The 16,749-nt window shown below is 47.8% G+C and overlaps 9 protein-coding genes across 9 annotated transcripts; 5 read left to right on the forward strand and 4 right to left on the reverse strand.

Annotated features, from left to right (window-relative positions):
* Positions 1–1,381: 1,381 nt before the first annotated feature.
* Positions 1,382–3,484, forward strand: N7506_002934 (uncharacterized protein; the record flags this gene model as incomplete). The annotated part of the gene is made up of 1 exon (XM_056952229.1): positions 1,382–3,484. The coding sequence occupies one exon, from the start codon at positions 1,382–1,384 to the stop codon at positions 3,482–3,484; it is 2,103 nt and encodes a 700-aa protein (XP_056813921.1).
* A 264-nt stretch (positions 3,485–3,748) lies between these two features.
* On the reverse strand, positions 3,749–5,266 carry N7506_002935 (uncharacterized protein; the record flags this gene model as incomplete). The annotated part of the gene is made up of 1 exon (XM_056952230.1): positions 3,749–5,266. One exon carries the CDS (start codon positions 5,264–5,266, stop codon positions 3,749–3,751), a length of 1,518 nt encoding a protein of 505 aa, XP_056813922.1.
* An 816-nt stretch (positions 5,267–6,082) lies between these two features.
* Positions 6,083–6,895, forward strand: N7506_002936 (HpcH/HpaI aldolase family protein; the record flags this gene model as incomplete). Its single annotated transcript, XM_056952231.1, has 1 exon — positions 6,083–6,895. One exon carries the CDS (start codon positions 6,083–6,085, stop codon positions 6,893–6,895), a length of 813 nt encoding a protein of 270 aa, XP_056813923.1.
* A 575-nt stretch (positions 6,896–7,470) lies between these two features.
* On the reverse strand, positions 7,471–7,954 carry N7506_002937 (RidA family protein; the record flags this gene model as incomplete). The annotated part of the gene is made up of 3 exons (XM_056952232.1): positions 7,471–7,695; positions 7,773–7,846; positions 7,903–7,954. The coding sequence occupies 3 exons, from the start codon at positions 7,952–7,954 to the stop codon at positions 7,471–7,473; spliced, it is 351 nt and encodes a 116-aa protein (XP_056813924.1).
* Positions 7,955–8,608: 654 nt separating this feature from the next.
* N7506_002938 (uncharacterized protein) lies at positions 8,609–9,995 on the forward strand (the record flags this gene model as incomplete). The annotated part of the gene is made up of 4 exons (XM_056952233.1): positions 8,609–8,854; positions 8,916–9,041; positions 9,101–9,689; positions 9,751–9,995. The coding sequence occupies 4 exons, from the start codon at positions 8,609–8,611 to the stop codon at positions 9,993–9,995; spliced, it is 1,206 nt and encodes a 401-aa protein (XP_056813925.1).
* Positions 9,996–11,495: 1,500 nt separating this feature from the next.
* On the forward strand, positions 11,496–11,675 carry N7506_002939 (uncharacterized protein; the record flags this gene model as incomplete). The annotated part of the gene is made up of 1 exon (XM_056952234.1): positions 11,496–11,675. One exon carries the CDS (start codon positions 11,496–11,498, stop codon positions 11,673–11,675), a length of 180 nt encoding a protein of 59 aa, XP_056813926.1.
* A 182-nt stretch (positions 11,676–11,857) lies between these two features.
* On the reverse strand, positions 11,858–12,973 carry N7506_002940 (protein kinase family protein; the record flags this gene model as incomplete). The annotated part of the gene is made up of 2 exons (XM_056952235.1): positions 11,858–12,449; positions 12,504–12,973. 2 exons carry the CDS (start codon positions 12,971–12,973, stop codon positions 11,858–11,860), a joined length of 1,062 nt encoding a protein of 353 aa, XP_056813927.1.
* A 611-nt stretch (positions 12,974–13,584) lies between these two features.
* On the reverse strand, positions 13,585–14,507 carry N7506_002941 (SDR family NAD(P)-dependent oxidoreductase; the record flags this gene model as incomplete). The annotated part of the gene is made up of 3 exons (XM_056952236.1): positions 13,585–13,856; positions 13,949–14,379; positions 14,452–14,507. The coding sequence occupies 3 exons, from the start codon at positions 14,505–14,507 to the stop codon at positions 13,585–13,587; spliced, it is 759 nt and encodes a 252-aa protein (XP_056813928.1).
* A 592-nt stretch (positions 14,508–15,099) lies between these two features.
* Positions 15,100–16,680, forward strand: N7506_002942 (wax synthase family protein; the record flags this gene model as incomplete). The annotated part of the gene is made up of 1 exon (XM_056952237.1): positions 15,100–16,680. The coding sequence occupies one exon, from the start codon at positions 15,100–15,102 to the stop codon at positions 16,678–16,680; it is 1,581 nt and encodes a 526-aa protein (XP_056813929.1).
* Between the last annotated feature and the right edge of the window lie 69 nt (positions 16,681–16,749).

The following is a 16,749-nucleotide window of genomic DNA, read 5'->3' on the forward strand; positions in this document are numbered from 1 at the left end:
CTGTATGGGTCACATTTCAGTAATACAATAAACCTACCACTTGGGCAGTCTGTTTCTAAGTGGAAGTATCTCAGAGTGTGGAAGGATTATGCTCTTGCGCTAAATGCATTGGATTAGCGCCAGGGGATGAACTTTAACCTCGAGATCCGCGGTATGCACGGTTATCTCCAATCTTTCAATCCGCTACAACCTTGGAACCATCCGGGGCATGATCAAAGATAGGGACTTGAGTATAGTTTCAAAACAATTGAAGTCATTTGAAATCTTGCATACAACGCCATCCTTAAGACCGAATCTCATTAAATAGCAAAAATGTATATACAAGCATGGAAGACGTCTAGTAAGTTTTGGGGACCCCTACCCCGGAAGAGGCATATACTTACAAATCACTAGCTGTCCTGTCTATGGGCAATGTCGATGCGATCATTATGGCTGGTGTGGACCGCTTCCCTCGGGCCAAATATTGACGCCTTTTACAAGACCTGGAAATGGAACGACAAAAGTCATACAGTAGCAATTATTGTGCCCTGATTATCCGATACCTAGAGGCCACTCTATTCACCGTATATTCAGTGATATTTTACCACTTGTTATCGTCGCTGATGACTCCACTCCGTAGACGGACTGCCGATTGTTGCAATCTCTCTGTCTGAACTGATTCGCTTTGCGTGTGATCATGTGCCTCGCTACCCGATGATTAGACTCGGGGTGAGTAAATCAAGATGTTAAGGGTTCCCTGATTTTTCTTGTATTGATTAGCATCCTGGCATTGTATAGAGATCATCTTTCTACTTTTACCACGCACCAAAAAACAGACCAAAACCTGTATATCACTTTCCTAGCTTTTGTTCTGCAAAGTGGAGTTAAAAAAAAGCTTGGCACTGACTTGCTGGCTACTTATCTCAAGGCAAACAAAACATGTAGATCAGAGATGATAGATGAGATACTCGGGACTTCCACGACCATTACGCCACATTTGCCCATTGTAGTTTAGCGCTCGAACGCGTGGAGAACACAATTTCACGTGACGACCACGTGACGGCCGCGCTTAGTCCCACGTGATTTGTACCTCTTGCTGATAACTCGCTGTATTCTCATTGGCCATACGAGCCCCACTGGCTTCTTAATTCCCGATCGACTGCGTGTTGATTAATGCTCCGGTGGAAAGCAGATAAGCTCCAGGGCGGTAGAGAAATATCCGATACGATCTTCTCGAGTCTATCTTGGAACTTCCTTCAGCACATACTTTTGCTCAGTAAGTTGGCCCGTGGGCATTGACAGGTTCCGTGCGGAGAAGACCGGCGTTTTGCGTGGGGTATGTCCCCGGATTTTGTCCGTTCCCATGACTGATCGATTCCAGCGTTCAAATTTCCCCTCAGCTATGTCGATTTCGCAGAAAGCGATGCCTTCGTACCAGCCATTCCAATGTCTCATTTGCCAGAGTCGATTTACTCGCCATGAGAACCTCAAGCGACATTCAGCCCTACACTCTCGCTCTCAGGCTGAGGCGTCGCTCCCTTGTGAATTTTGCCACGCTACTTTTTCCCGTCCGGACTTGCGCAACAGACATATGAAAAGGAAGCATCCAGAGCAAGAGCAGCACCGAGTCACAAAGAGATCTCAGCGTTCAGCACCCTCAAAACACCGCGATCACTCGTCGGTATCGCCGACAGCTATATCGCCTACTGGTAGCCAGGAAGCAAACCCGTCTTCAGACTCAGCCCATTCAAGTCCGGAACAAGGCCTGGGAAATGAGACTGTGGGATGGAACTCGTCGATGCGGTACCAACAACAGCAGTTTGATCGTGGCCAACTCGGCGAGACCACGAATCTTGCGACAACTGGGCGTCCGAGCTCGGAGATAACGAAGACTCAGCTCCCAACAGATCCAATGCATCAATCCAGCTTGAATGATGCTAGATTCATTGATCAAATTGTACAGGATGCTGCAGATCTGGAACGCAATTTGCTTATGGGAACTTCATTCCTAAAACCCATCGATCACCCCCAACCTCAACTTCACTCAGTCACCACCCCCAACGACCCACTGGACACCAACCTGGGTGATTTCAATTTCAGTCACCCCATACTCGATCGACTTTCACCAAACGATATACCACAACTTCAAGACGATTGGTCGCCAACCCCTCTTCAGATATCGCGAGGCTGCGATTTATTTTTTTCCCGCGTCTCACACTTTTTGCCTTTCCTACATTCCTCAACATTCGATCCTACACAATGTCCTCCACACTTGGTTCTCAGTCTTCTTTGTCTGGCCTACCAGCATGGCGAAGATCCGGAATGCGGCGAACAAGAAGGATCAGGCGAGAGCTTTTCCATAAGATGTTTCCATCAAGCCCGTGCTCAACTTGCCTCGGACGAAGGAAGACCGGATGCTTCAACCATGATCACGACTTTTGTTCAGTCATATCTGCTTCTTCAGATATGCGCAATGATGTATCTCTGTGGTGACAATTCATCCTCGGGCTTGAAGATGCATTCCCACATGATTTCCCTCGCACGTGCCGGACGAATGACACAGCCGCTACCAATCGAGACAGGCGCGACCGCAGACTTGGAGTCATTGTGGCGAGAATTTGTCAAAGCCGAATCACATAAGCGAACCTTGTTCGCAGTTCACCAGATTGACGCTCTGTGGTATCAATTCCTGTCGATTCCTCGCTCAATCTCGCACCTCGAAATCAAGCACAATCTACCCTGTCCACAAGATCAGTGGGAGGCAACCTCATCTGCTGAATGGGCTCACAGACAACTTGTCGCAAGGAACTCCGGCACTTCTGTCAAGTACACATATGCCGTTCGATGCTTTCTCTCTTCCGATGCCGATATCACCGCAATCTCACCGTTTGATCCATATGGTGCGATAAACATCGCGCAATTCCTGATTTCTAGCGCCCGTGAAGTCTCAGGCTGGTCTACCATGACTGGCATCCTAAGCATGGAGAGATTTGGCGCACTGCGATCATCTCTTGTCGAGCTAGGCCCTTACATCTGCCCCAACACACCCGGCAATCAAGCAAATCACGCAATATCCTGCGCAGCGACATGGCAGACTGCCATGCTCGAACTGCAAATGTGGTCGCCGTCTCATACCGGAGGTATCGTCGAAGGCAGCATCGATGCTGTCCTGAAGCAGTCGACCTATCTTGGTCCCTCACAGTATCTGTGTGATGCGACCACTGCTAAGGCTATACTACCACACGTCAACTGGTTCTTACAGTATCTCGATGAGACGGTAGCCCCAGAGTCCGAGGCACCATGGGTTGCTTTGTATGCATACAAAGCCTTTCTCATTGCCTGGCAGCTTGTAAATGGCGGTGCCCCCGGTGCGATGGAGACCATAGGCATCCAAGATGGTGATGTTGAAGGTGCCATGCTATGGGCGAGGAAAGTCTTCCAACGAAGACAGAAAAAGCAGCTTGGGAAACTCATTTTGTCTTGTTTGGACGAGTTGTGCAAATGAGCGTAGGCCGTCATGATGTAATGAGCCCTCTGTATTGTTTTGTCAATCCTCTGTCTAAGGGATGAAAACTTGGTGTCACATTTATGCCTATTTAGAAGTTCATGTTATGTATATTAATTACAATACGTTTTATCCAAGAAGACTGTTCAAATTTGATATAGCCTCGATAAATAAAAAACTAACATTAAATATGTGTAGCAAACCAGGTTCCCAGAGATACATAAACAGACAAGCCTGGAAGCACTTCCAATAAATAACAAATCATCAGAACATCTCGTAACGCCAGTTGAGCTGGACCATTTCCTCAGTGACGCCACCCTTCTTGACCAAATCAATCTGAGCTGGGTCACCTGAGTCCAGACGCTTGTTCTCCCGCAGCACAAGCCAGCGATACGCGTTAATTGTGATTCCAAACAGTACAGCAGCGCCCATCAACGTGCCGAACGCAGCATAGAAATGTGGCTCTCCGAAGTAGAGGTATGAAGCCCAGATGTTGGATGTGCCACCGATGGCATTGACCAGAGCAGAGGCTGCTGCACGCTTGGAGACAGGACGTGCCAGGTGCAGGTTGATAGTCTTGTATAGGAGGAGTTGGGGACCGACGGAGGCAAAGGGGAGGATCATCATGGAGAAGTATCGGGCACCAATGTTGGTAGTTGCCATTGGAATGATGTACATGACGATCGAGATGGCGATACACATGAGGATGATTGGGTAGACGGTGTTCTTGCGATCGGAGTAGAACATGAGGAAGTAATAGACGATACCGGCGAGGATGTATGGAGGGGCAGTGAGGAGCAAGCTGATGGTGCTGGAGAAGTTGAGCGAGCCGACGAGGGTAGGGAAGTAGTTGGCGATGGAGCCTTGAGTTTGAGACATCATATTGCAGAAAATAAGCAGGATGAGCTTGGGGTCAGCGAGAGCCTTCAAGAAGCCCTTGATGACACTTTCATTTTCTGTGCCTTCTGCTGCACCGGATTCAGACTCGATACGCCAGACTGCGCAGTCACGCTCGATCTGTGAGAGGATGCGACTGTTGTGTGGGAATTCTGGCATGATGCAAGCACAGATGATACCGATACCAACGGTGGCAGAGCCCTCAATGATGAAGAGCCATTGCCAACCGCGGATACCGTGATGTCCATCGAGTTGGAGGATGGCTGCAGCGAAAAGACCGCCAAAGGCATTTCCAACTTGCTGGGCGATGTACAGACCGGCTATACGCTTGCCCAGCTCTGTCTTGGTGTACCAGGCTGAAAGGTAATAGATAGCACCGGGGAAGAAGACGGCCTCGGCTGCTCCTAGAATGGCTCGCACAGCGAGAAGTTCACCATAGGTCTTGACGACCGCTGTGCATGCCGAGATACAACCCCAAATTGCCACGGCGCAGCAGATGTACATGCCCGGCCGTGAGAACTTGGTGATGAGGAGGTTGCTAGGGATCTGGAATGGAAGATAACCGACAAAGAGGATAGAGACAGCCGTGGCAAACTGCTCAGTCGACATGTTCAGGTCTTCCATGATGCCCTGAAGCTTGGCCGCAGCCAAGTTCTGGCGATCAATGTAGTTCAAGATGTACAGGATGCCGATGGTAGGTAGAACAAAGAGGTCGACCTTGCGGACGACCTTCTTGTTGAGAGCCTTGAATTCATCATCGCTAAGATCACGAAGGGAATCAGGCATCCGGTTGTATGCCGTGTCGACTTGCCCTTCAGCAGACGAGACATTGTCTTCTGTCAACGCCGCGTCCGGGTTCTTCTTTGCGTCCATGGGGAAGGACATTGTGAAAGCAGGCCTGCTTTGCCAAGAGTGCAGCAGCAAGAATAGACTGCAAGGATGTTGCACGAAGAGTGTTGCAGTCTGTGTGATCTTTTGAACACTGAGCTCCCCCTCCCTATATAGTTCAGCTCAGACCGTTATCTCGTCCGAATAGCCGGGTATCATCATGGATACCCGAGTCAACTAATGACTAGGACTTCCTTCCAAAGAATCGCGAGGCATTGATTGGTCAGGTGGGAGTCATTCGTCGAATTGATAAGTTGATAAGTAGACAGATAGCGGGTTCAGAAGCGCCCAATGGTTATCCATCCAATTGGAATCAATTACCCCGGATGTATACTCTGGTTGAGATCTGGGGTACATGCGCTAGGCATGGGAGGAGCTCTTCGCAGGGCGATAGGAAGTTTCTGGAGGTGCAGGGCGGGGAGGCGAAGCTCTCCTCCGAGGGCTACGCCAGGTATTTGCGGCCATAAAGACAGAAGTACGATTGTGGGCATTAATATGAGGCGATAATGGATATATTTCCAAGCGGCCGCTATTATGGTTCGTAACTCTCCCGATAAGCCACTCCGTCCAGTTGCCACTAGTCACGCCGCCGGCCCTAACTCCATGCAGGAGCTCTTCTTCAAGCTCAACATTTTGTAATTTACCTATCTTCACTGGAGGAGGGGCGAGGAGGGGTAATGGAGGGGTGATAAAGCTATCGATACTTAAAGAAGTATCTTATCGACTTCTTCTTGGTATTCATCTCTCAAATTATCAGAATAAGATTCAATTGCCCGTCTCTACTCTCTACCTCCTTCATACACCACCGCCACTATGACCGTCACCGCACCCTACACCACTGCCCTCACTACCAAGATCGAGAACTCTCGATTGAGGCTCCTTAACAAAATTAAGGCTGGCGAATACCCCCTCATGACCTTCATGGCCATTCCCTCTATTCGCCAAGCCCAAATCGTCGCTCTCACTGGCGTCGACGGTATCATCATCGACTGCGAGCATGGCCACATTGGCGATGATGCCATGCACAACTCCGTTGCTGCCATCTCTGCCCTCGGTGTCTCTCCAGTGATCCGCATCCGCGGCCCTGCACATGATATCCTCAAGCGCGCCCTCGATACCGGTGCCCACGGTATCATGGTGCCCCAGATCAACAACGCCGAAGAAGCCCAGCAAATCGTTGCTTCTTCCAAGTTCCCTCCCCAGGGAGTGCGTGGCCAAGGCTCTGCATTCCCCGCTATCGGCCACGGCCTCACAACCCCCGAGTACATGAAGTCCGCCAACGAGACCATCATCACCATGATCCAGATCGAGACCCGAGCTGGTGTCGAGAACGTTGATGCAATCTGTGCTGTGGAGGGTGTCGATATGGTTTTCATTGGACCCAATGATCTTGCACAGTCTCTGCTTGGATACACACCTGCTCGTGGTGATGAGCCCGAGTTTGTGAATGCCGTTAGTAAGATTATTGCTGCTGCACGCAAACATGGCAAGTGGGCCGGTCGTATGGTGAACAATGGTTCTGCTGCGAAGGAGGCGCGCGAAAAGTACGATACCGTTGCTATCACTGGTGATACCAAGGCCATCCAAAATTGGTACATGGCAGAGTTCGAGATTGCCCGTTCATGAATTTGTTAGCATTTCGTATAATACCTTAATAGAATTTCATATGAACTTTTCAAAAAGCATTGGTTTTCATTACACTATCGAGAGAATAGCCGCCAATCTTAATCTTGGAATACATGGGATCTGGCTGGGAGAGTGGTGCTCGCAATAGTCATGTTCACATACTGCGCGTAGCTTGCCTTCGAGTTTGAATCAATCTTCAACCTTGAAAAGGTTATCTGGTATCCTCCAAGATTGAAAGTAGGCTTGCTTGTGTAATAAGAATTTTTACCGTCGTACCTCGATCGGATTTGCACAATCCTTGAGAGCAGGAGGTGTGGTTCAGTTTAAACCATTGTCTATCCTTATTGTGGGTTCGGCCCAAATGGATGTTGGTCTAGGTACCATCGTATTTGGATAGTAGGTATTTTTCCAAATAACACCCTCGGTATAAAAACGTCTACAGCCATACACCACGTGGTCGCTAGGTATCGCAGATAAGTACTACAATGTATAGAGTATTTAGGGAAGCAAGATTTGTCTCATTAAAAGTAAAAATTTCATTTTTTTGTCTATATGTAATTCATGATATCGTGTTCTTAAACCTGGGCAATGCATTCAATCTCAATGACTGTGCCGTTGCCAGGGGCGAGGGCCTGAAGACAAGAGCGAGAGGGCATAGGTTGAGGAAGGAAATCAATGTAGGCCTCGTTCATAGCGGCGAAATCCTTCATATCGGAAATGTAGACATTGTATTTGACGACCTGCTCGAGGGAAGAGCCGGACAACTCGAGGACCTCCTTGAGGTTTTGGAGAACGGTCCTCTGCGTAAGACACGAGAAATTAGCAAGTTGCTCTTGTATTGTTCAACTCAATGCATTGAAGAACTGAGGTGACTTACTGTAGCTTGCTTAATCTCTCCTGTGGCAGTTTGGCCTGCGCAAAAGACGAGACCGGGAACCTTGACCGCGGGGCCTGCGAACAATCAGTATGGATCTCATAAAGCTAAGGCTCAATGATTGCAAACTCACAGTTGTGAGGCTTGGTAGGGAACTTTTCGCTGGAGATGAGTTGGCGAGACATCTTGATTGAGGTTTGGAAGATTGGATAAAGTCTAGAATTGAATTGAAATTGTATGAGTTTGTGATCCAGATGCAGGTATTGGCTTGTTTAAATTATCTGGAGCTACCCCAATCAAGAGGGGTAATGTTCATTATCATGGAGGAGCACGAAGTACGATAAGAGATCCTTATCGGAATGAAAGACCAGGCCGACGGGAATGGGAGGAGTTGGGAGGAGTGGGAGGAGCAGAGTGAAAACAGTTGATGATTGCGGCCATTATGAAATCCCCACAGTTACACCCTTATCGTGGGTGCAAAAATGCAAGATAAGCAGGTGGCCGCTATCGCTCATGGTAGACTTTCCCCACAATGCAACCAGCAAATCTTATTCCGATTATGGTTTAGGTTGAACTTTGTTCGAACTATCAGCATGACATCTCGATAGGAAGAGGAGCTCTCTTCCGGGTGGAAACTATGGAGAGCAGCAAAGTTTACATCCACATTTATGGGCTCATGCAATCTAACCGAAAGAAGCATGACTTTGCCCCGGATATCCGATATACAGATAGGCAGTTTGGTCGTGATAGTGTCTAAAGGATATAAGACTTGATCTGATAACCCTCATCACTCTCAGCATCAATCACAGAATCACAGTGAACTTCATTCAAACTACACTATGGCACCCTCAGCCCCCTTCAACCCTCCATCTGCCGACCTTGCTGGCAAGCCCTTTGTGCCAACATGGGTTCCTCCTCCAGTCACTCAGCAAAAGGAGAACTTTGCCGAGCTCAGCTCCATTGATCTCTCTTTGATGGACTCAGAAGACCCTGCGGTTGTTGAAAAGCTTGTGCAGCAGGTCAAGGTGGCTATTCGTGATGATGGCTTCTTGTTCCTTGAGAACTACGGAATCTCCCTAGAACAGGTATGAGTGAGCCTTCTGAAAATCGTACGAATCATTTTTACTGACCTTTACTCTCTGTTAGCTTCACCGCCAATTCTCCCTCGCCCAATATCTATACCACAACATCAGCGAAGAGGACAAGGAGCGCCTTCTTTTCAACCCAGAGACCGGCGAATGGTCCGGGTACAAGCACCCATTCGGATTCAAGGTAGGAGACATATCTTCAAGCTATCAAGCAACAGCCAAACTGATGATTTCCTCATCTAGCGTAACCGTGGACCCGAAGATGGCATCGAGCAGTTCAACTGGTACAAGCCTGACTGGAGCGACATCAACCGTGTGCCTTCATGCCTGCACCCCTTCATGGACGAGATCGAGGAGTTCTGCAACTACCTGACGAAGTCCGTGAACCGACGTCTCCTCACACTCTTCTCTCGCGTCCTCGAATTGCCCGATGATTACCTTTGGGACAACGTTCAGTCCCACGGTAGCCCTACTGGCGAGGGATACTTCCGCCACGCACTTTTCCGTCCCGTTCAGAAGAAGACCCAAGAAGCTTCCAAGGGCCTGCGCATGCACGGCCACACCGACTTCGGTCTGACTACACTTCTGTTCTCTGTTCCCATCTCATGTCTCCAGATCTGGGGCCGTGATGAGAAATGGTACTACGTGCCTTACAAGCCCGGTGCTCTTGTCATTAACATTGGTGATACTTTGGAGATTGTTTCCGGTGGTCACTTCAAGGCTACTCGTCACCGTGTCTACAAGCCCCCTGTTGATCAGCTGGATCAGGAGCGTCTCTCATTGGTGCTGTTCAACAGCTCTCTTGGTGATTTACGCATGGGCCCTGCTACATGTGAGTGAAAAAGCCTGCCAGATGTTGGAACTACAAGAACTACACTAACACAGAACAATAGCTTCACCTCTTATCCAACGAGAAGGATGCATCGAGGAGCAAGGTGTTTACAAGGAGTTCAAGAACCTCACTTCTCAAGGAAAGCTGGTTCCCACCAACAAGCAATGGCGCGAGATTCAGATCGCCACTGCTACCGACCCTACCGACCAGGTTCGCAACAGTGTTGGTGCCGACCAAGTCCTTATTGATGGCAAGATTATGCACCAGCGAGAGTACATGGGTGTGAAGGTTGTTTTGCCCGTTTAACCGATGAAATGTATGTTGCAGGAGTGTGCTGTTTTTTATGATTACCCCGGTCTTTGCGAATTATAGGTTTCAACAGATTGTGAGAGAGATGGATATTTATGTAGCGTTTTAACTCGATGATGCTTTTCTATGTGTGATCAAATCTTTTCTTCAAGCCCAACCTTGGGACTTTTTGGACCTGTGGAAAACCCGAAGTACATTGCCCCCGTGGTGTGTCTAGGTTCTTTGAATTCTTCCCTCTTGTCTTTCCATTTAGTCTTTACAATTTGTGTTTTTGTTTTCAAAAATATGCTCTCTCTCTCTCTCTCTCTCTCTCAATTTACATCCATCAAGGTGTAGAATGCATAAAGAACAGATTGGCCATTCAACTTTCGTATCTTGCAGCAAATTACATCGCACATGTAGAATATGAGGAAGGATCCGGGAAGGTCCGTGGGTTGGTTAAAAACAGCTGCTTCTAGGCCCCAAAACGGCTAGTTACCTCTTCCCTCTTAGACTGTTAATTTAGATTTCCAGCAACTCACTGCCCTGGAACACCGCTATGACCCACCCGAAATTGTTGGTATGGTCATTCTCTACTGCTGATCTTAGCGTCCAACTTATCAAGTTGTTCACTCTTCTGTGTTAGTGATTAAGATCCCATCCAAAATTGGTTCCCCTTCAGCTACAGCCCTGGAGTTGACAGTCAGGCGTGCCAACCACCCATCCAGGGGAGGCGCGAAGTATGACAGAAGATACTCTTTTTTCATGCCTGATACTGACATAAGTACTCGGTCAGGTGGCTCTAGAGCCCCTGTATATTAAATAACACAAGGCATAAATTTCAAGGGTCGTGGCAAATGGTGTCCTAAAAGCAGTCTATGACCAATGGCAGAGTTATCCAGCAGTTTCATTCCAACAACGACATTCGGTACTGGGAGGCTCCTCGAAATCACTTTTTGGTCATACCAGAGAGGATGTGGCATCGTGAGGAGCTGTGATTGGATCTGCATTTTGACCAACCTAGCCGCCAACCTAGTTGTTGCCTACGCTCTCAGAGCGCAATGATCATGCGCCACTCATTTTCCAACACTGATGGATGTATGCCTTGTTGGAATAGTGGATGACATGGTAATCAACATGCAAACTGTTGGTTTTGGTGATTGTTGGCGCAACTGTTGGAAGGTGAGCAATTTACAACCACTGATAGATGTCTGCCTTGCAGTATTAGTTGGAAAAAGGGCTTACAACATGCATGCTATTGGCTTTGGTGATTGTCAGGCGCAACTGTTGGATAGTGAAGAGTTTACAACCGCCGAGGCCCCCAAGACTGTCTATAAAATGAACCCCCCCCCGACTATTTCCCTTCAACAAGATCGAACACCGAAATCTCCCTCCAAAAGAAAATCACCCTCAAGCAACTTCCAGTTGAGAAACAAATAAAGTCCAAGACTTTTACTCTGTCAGGTACGTCTTGACCACAAACGTACATCTCGTCAACTTACTTATGTCGATTTCAGCATGTGCACCGTGAATGTTACCATCAAGATCTACCAGTGCGGCGATAGGATCAAGGAAGATGTCAACTTCCAGCCTTGTTCCAAGATCGGCACCTCCGCTTGCCCAGGTCGCAAGGAAAACTCGCTGGGCTCAACCCGTGTGAAAGGAAAATGCGGAACCCACGGTTGCAGAAACCCATAAAATTCGACCTAAATTTGGGTGGGATCCAGAGAATTATGACAAGACTGTTTTGTTAGCTGAGGGCTGCGAAGTTGAATCATTGTTCTGGTCTGGACTTGCAGAATGAAGCAGAATGATCGGACATGAATGTACTTATGTTCAGAGTGCTGTATGAGCCTGTCTATGTCTGTATGGAATAGCTCCTACCTATCTGACAAATTTTGATCTCGAATGAGTGCCCCTACATCGTAGTATCTTTCAGTCCAACATCCTTGTATCACGGTACCACCATGTATACTATCGACCGGAGGATACTTTTGAGAAGCAAAGAGCGTGTCTACCAATTCATCGTAGTCTTCTTTCTCTGCCATGGAATTGAATGGCCCAGGAGACTTGTAGGGCCAATGGCCGGTCATTATCGTGTAAAAAACCGACCCCAGGCTGAAGATGTCTACAGCCTCTGTTGACACCCATGGCTTACATGGGTTAAAAAACCCTGAATCTGGAAGATGTCCACCGTCAATTTCACCACTCATTGATCCACCAAAGTCGCAGAGTAGAAGATCGAGCTTGCCCTTGGAGTCGGAGTGTAATAAAAAGTTCTCTGGCCGTAGGTCGGAATGAATGACACCCTTTTGGTGAATATAGTGAACGGCTTCTGCTGCCTGCCGACACCACTTTTTTTGAAGACATAGATCGATAGCATCATGATGCTGGTCGATGTAAATTTGTAAATTGCCATCACTAGCTTCTTCGAAGAGTAATCCACGAGGCTCCTCTGAGATACCAAGATAGCTGTAGTCGAATAAAAAATTAACAGAGGGAACCGCTTGGCTCTGGCTGACATACCGTATTATTCTAGGGTGTGCCCCTAAGATATCCAAAAGTCGCTCTTCAACCTCGAAACCACGCTTGATATCCTTTATAAGAGCGTGTGAATCGGCTGCCTCAGAATGCCACCACGAGAACCTGGGATATTTGATGACGACACCCGGTTTTATTCTTGCTATTAATGAGGTTGAGCCTTGACCCAATGTTTCGTTGAAAGGCTCATAGGGGACAAGATCTGGGTTTATGCTGGGAAAGACAACTTCATCCCTTTCATCCAACCTCAAAACGTGGTTCTTCGCGATAGTTGGAGAATCATTCTCTGATAGAGGGCCTCCGCACCGCTCAAGATTGTGAGGCTCTTCACGTGTGGACAAATAATCCTTTATGAAAGGAGGCACTAGGCGATGGATGAAGCCAAAAGAGCCGTAAAGAAGAGATCTGATAGCTGAATGAACATTCGCACAATATTTCCATAGCTGCGACAGCATTTTGAGAAGTGCTGTGACTCCTTTGAGTATTTGCAGCAGGAGGCTCTAAAAGGGGAGTCCACGGGTCCGACTGTCACATGACATGATCAAAGCAAACCAGTCAAACACAATCCAATCAGGCTGTCCGTCTGGAGTAAGTTAGTACCCTTAAACCCCAACAGAAAGCTACAAGTGTGTGGAAGACCTTGGTACAAGATATATCCAGCTACCTTCCTCGAATTTCTCAAACGAACATAAGGTGATATGTATTTATCGCGGATGGCTTTGTGGAGCTGTGATCGCCATGTTCCCGCACATACTCCGTACTGTACTCCGTAATTCGGCCTTGTGGGTCATGCAAAATTCCTGAGAGACCTCGGGATAATCTCAAAGATACTTTTCCTTAACTTGAAAGGTGGCAGTGATCCGTAACAGAATGTTGGAAGTATGCTGTGAATTATAACTAAGACGTCGAACACTCTGACACATTACAAAACAGAACAACTGGGACGCTAAACCCCTGGCAAGACTAACTCGAAAATGCAATCCCTACGGAGTAGGCTTGCTGTTTACAAAACAAATGGACTTGGAATTGGCAAGAAAACCCGACATAAAATACAAAGTGTAAATTCTTATTTGAGTCCTCCCGCCAATAAGAGACTTTGACCAGTCATGTAACCAGTTTTCGCTAACATAGTCACAACATTTGCCGTCTCTTCAGGCGTTCCCAGACGCTTGAGTGGAACGCTGGCCGCCACTTCAGGGAATGCTGCCGCAGAGGAAAGCATGCCGGTATCGCCAATCATAGCCGGTGCCACATCGTTGACACTAATGTTATACTCGGCGAGGCGGGTGGAGAGATTCTTCATCATACCCGAAAGACCACCCTTTGACGCTGCATAATCTGAAAGAAGAAACTTGGTCAGAGGATACGTTCGTGATTTGTTTATTCCCTTTTCCTAAAAGAAAATCAGTGTGGAACAGGGATGAACTTACGACAACCATTGATGCCACCACCCTGAGCAGCGATCGAGGACATGAAGATGATGCGCCCCCATTTCTGAGCTTTCATGTGCTCCACAACGCCCTTTACCAAGATGAATGAAGCTCTTAAGTTGATATTCATAGTAAAATCAAACTCTTCAAGGGAGATATCTGACACATCGGGGATGCGCTTGCCGTATCCAGCATTTGAAACAAGTATGTCTGGTCGGTGGCCGTGTTTAGCATCAATTTCTTGGAACATGGCCTCGATCTGATCAGCAGATCCGACATCAACTTGGTGTATGGAGATACGGAGGTTTAGATCGGCGTTTTTAGACTGAATGTCGGCAACAATTTCCTTCATCGATGTTAAGTTGGTTGAGTAGGTCAGGGCGAGATGAACTCCATGCTGTGCGAGCTGGTGCGCGCAAGCTGCACCTATGCTGGAAGATAACGATGACCGTTAGCTGTTTTGTATTCACATATTGAAGTATAAGAGCAAAGGGGTAGCTCACCCTCCCGATGCGCCTGTAATTAGGGATAAGCGACCTTGAATATCGTTCAGTGACATTGTTAAAGCTTGACTTCCAAACACAAATCTGTAAATTGTGTGACAATTTGGAATGAAGTTTTTTACAGCGTAGTTTTCAATACTAATTTTCTCGCTGACAATGGCTTATGGATCGATTTTGGAGCTATCTCTAGTTGCCGGTCATGGTGATCCCCGCAATATTTACAGGGGAGCTCCTCCGAGCATTAGATACCGCACTCCGGAGATGCTCCGCTGCCCCATAATTTTCATATCTGACCTCGGGACCCTTGGACAAGCCACAGATCCACAGACTTTCCAGATAATGGATCACTTCAAAAAAATGAGATAGGCAATTGACCCTGTTCACATAGATGTGAAAGATAAAAATTAAAATTGCGGCCTGAGGTGTAAATAAAAGACCACGTGACCACGTATATCCTGATTTGTGACATTCTCACGTTGGCTACGTCGTTGTGCCACAGATACTGTTCATTCTTCATTCTACATCTTGCATTATTCCCGAACCGCATTTAGGGACCGCATTTGGGCCGAATTTGGTCTGTGCCAAGCGTTAATTTTCGAATAACCCGCACCCTGGTTTTAGCGCACCACCGAGGCAGTGGCGTCCCACATGGCCGATCCCCGCTATGGCTCCTACAGGGATCTTGCCAAGAGCTATGAGAGCGAGCTAGATATCTTGATCGACCAGGGTGTCTATAAGCCCATGTTTCTCTACCATGTGGTCATAATTCATGTTTTGCCCATGATAGGCCTTGCCATTCCACGCAGCAGCGGCGGCCATCATATTCGGAAAGTGCTTTTTGCTGTCTGTGTGGGCATTGCCATAGAAATCTTTCAAAACCGTCGCGCGGTCGTTGGAGGAAATGGTTACATGCTCGGGCTTATGACCGCATGGTGGCTGATATGGACTGCCACGTTGTTTATTTTCACGGATCTTGAGCGTGATCACAAGCGTATCGAAAGAAAGCCTTCTAGCGGGCAACTCCAGGATTTGCAACTTGACCAGAACAACAATCCTGCTTCGAATGATTCATCATCCAAACGACTTGAAAGTGATGCATTTGTCTGGCAGTCTTACCCTGCCAAGTTCTCGCATCGTCTGGAGTGGTGTGCTGGATTGTTTTTCAATCTTAGAGGACCGGAGTGGAATTGGCGAGCTCCTCATTTAGGCCCATTGCCTCGATCAATTCATGTCCAGTTGCATTCGGGGTTCACGGAGAATATCAAAGCACAAGAAGACTCTACGTTCCCAACTGCTAAAGAGCGAGTCCGGGCTGCATTTCGCAGATTTTTCATCTCATATCTCATTTTGGATGTCCTGAAAGTCATTATACTGATGCCAGACCCATATTTCCGTGGCATTGCTCCATCTTATTCAGTTTCGCCTCCACCATTTCCATTTTTCTACTTCCCAGGGCTGGAGATTCACCCTGTTCTAGCCCAGCTCTGTCGCTGCCTATACAGCGCTGGAAGTGTCTATGTTGCCCTTGAATTTGTTACCCCATTGAACGCAATATTCTTCCTCGGGCTGTCTCTCGCATTCCCCAATGCAGCCCGGGGCCTCACTGCTGCTCCGCTGGGAACTTCGTGGTTGTATTCTGACACATTCGGACCTTTCATCCAACCTGTCCTTGATAATGGACTGGCGGGCTGTTGGGGCAAATGGTGGCACCAGCTGTTTCGAAATGGGTTTGTGAATACAGCACGATGGATTCTATCCTTTTTACCTACCAGCCTGACTTCTCGGTTGAATTTCAGACGCTTTGTGTACGTGACGGTGGCTTTCTGCATCAGCGGTCTCATCCATGCTTGCGGAAGCCGCACTCAGCTTGCGACTACACGTCCGGTATCTGGGCCGTTTTTGTTCTTCGCTTTGCAGGGCGTTGCAATACTGGCGGAGCAGGTGTTCAAGACTGGTGTTCTCCCAAGACTGCCCCTTGACGGTACACCCAGATGGGTGAGACGGACGGCAAATTTTTCGATTGTCTTTTGCTGGTTGATGGCTTCGGGCTGTCTCATTGCAGATGACTTTGCGAGAGGAGGCCTGTGGCTAATGGAGCCTGTCCCATTTAGTCCATTGCGTGGTCTTGGATTCGGAATGCAAGGTGAAGGTTGGTGGTGTTGGAGAGAACCCTGGTTCCGATATTGGAGTGATGGTACATATTGGGGAAGTGGTATACGGGTTTTGTGAGATGAATGGCATGGATGAATAAATCATAATCTTTTTGAGTTCCTTGTCACCGTCATGGGTTCAAAGGGA

This window comes from Penicillium brevicompactum, assembly GCF_028827555.1.
Source record: "Penicillium brevicompactum strain IBT 35665 chromosome Unknown utg000002l_segment0_segment0, whole genome shotgun sequence".
NCBI classification, from domain to species: domain Eukaryota; kingdom Fungi; phylum Ascomycota; class Eurotiomycetes; order Eurotiales; family Aspergillaceae; genus Penicillium; species Penicillium brevicompactum.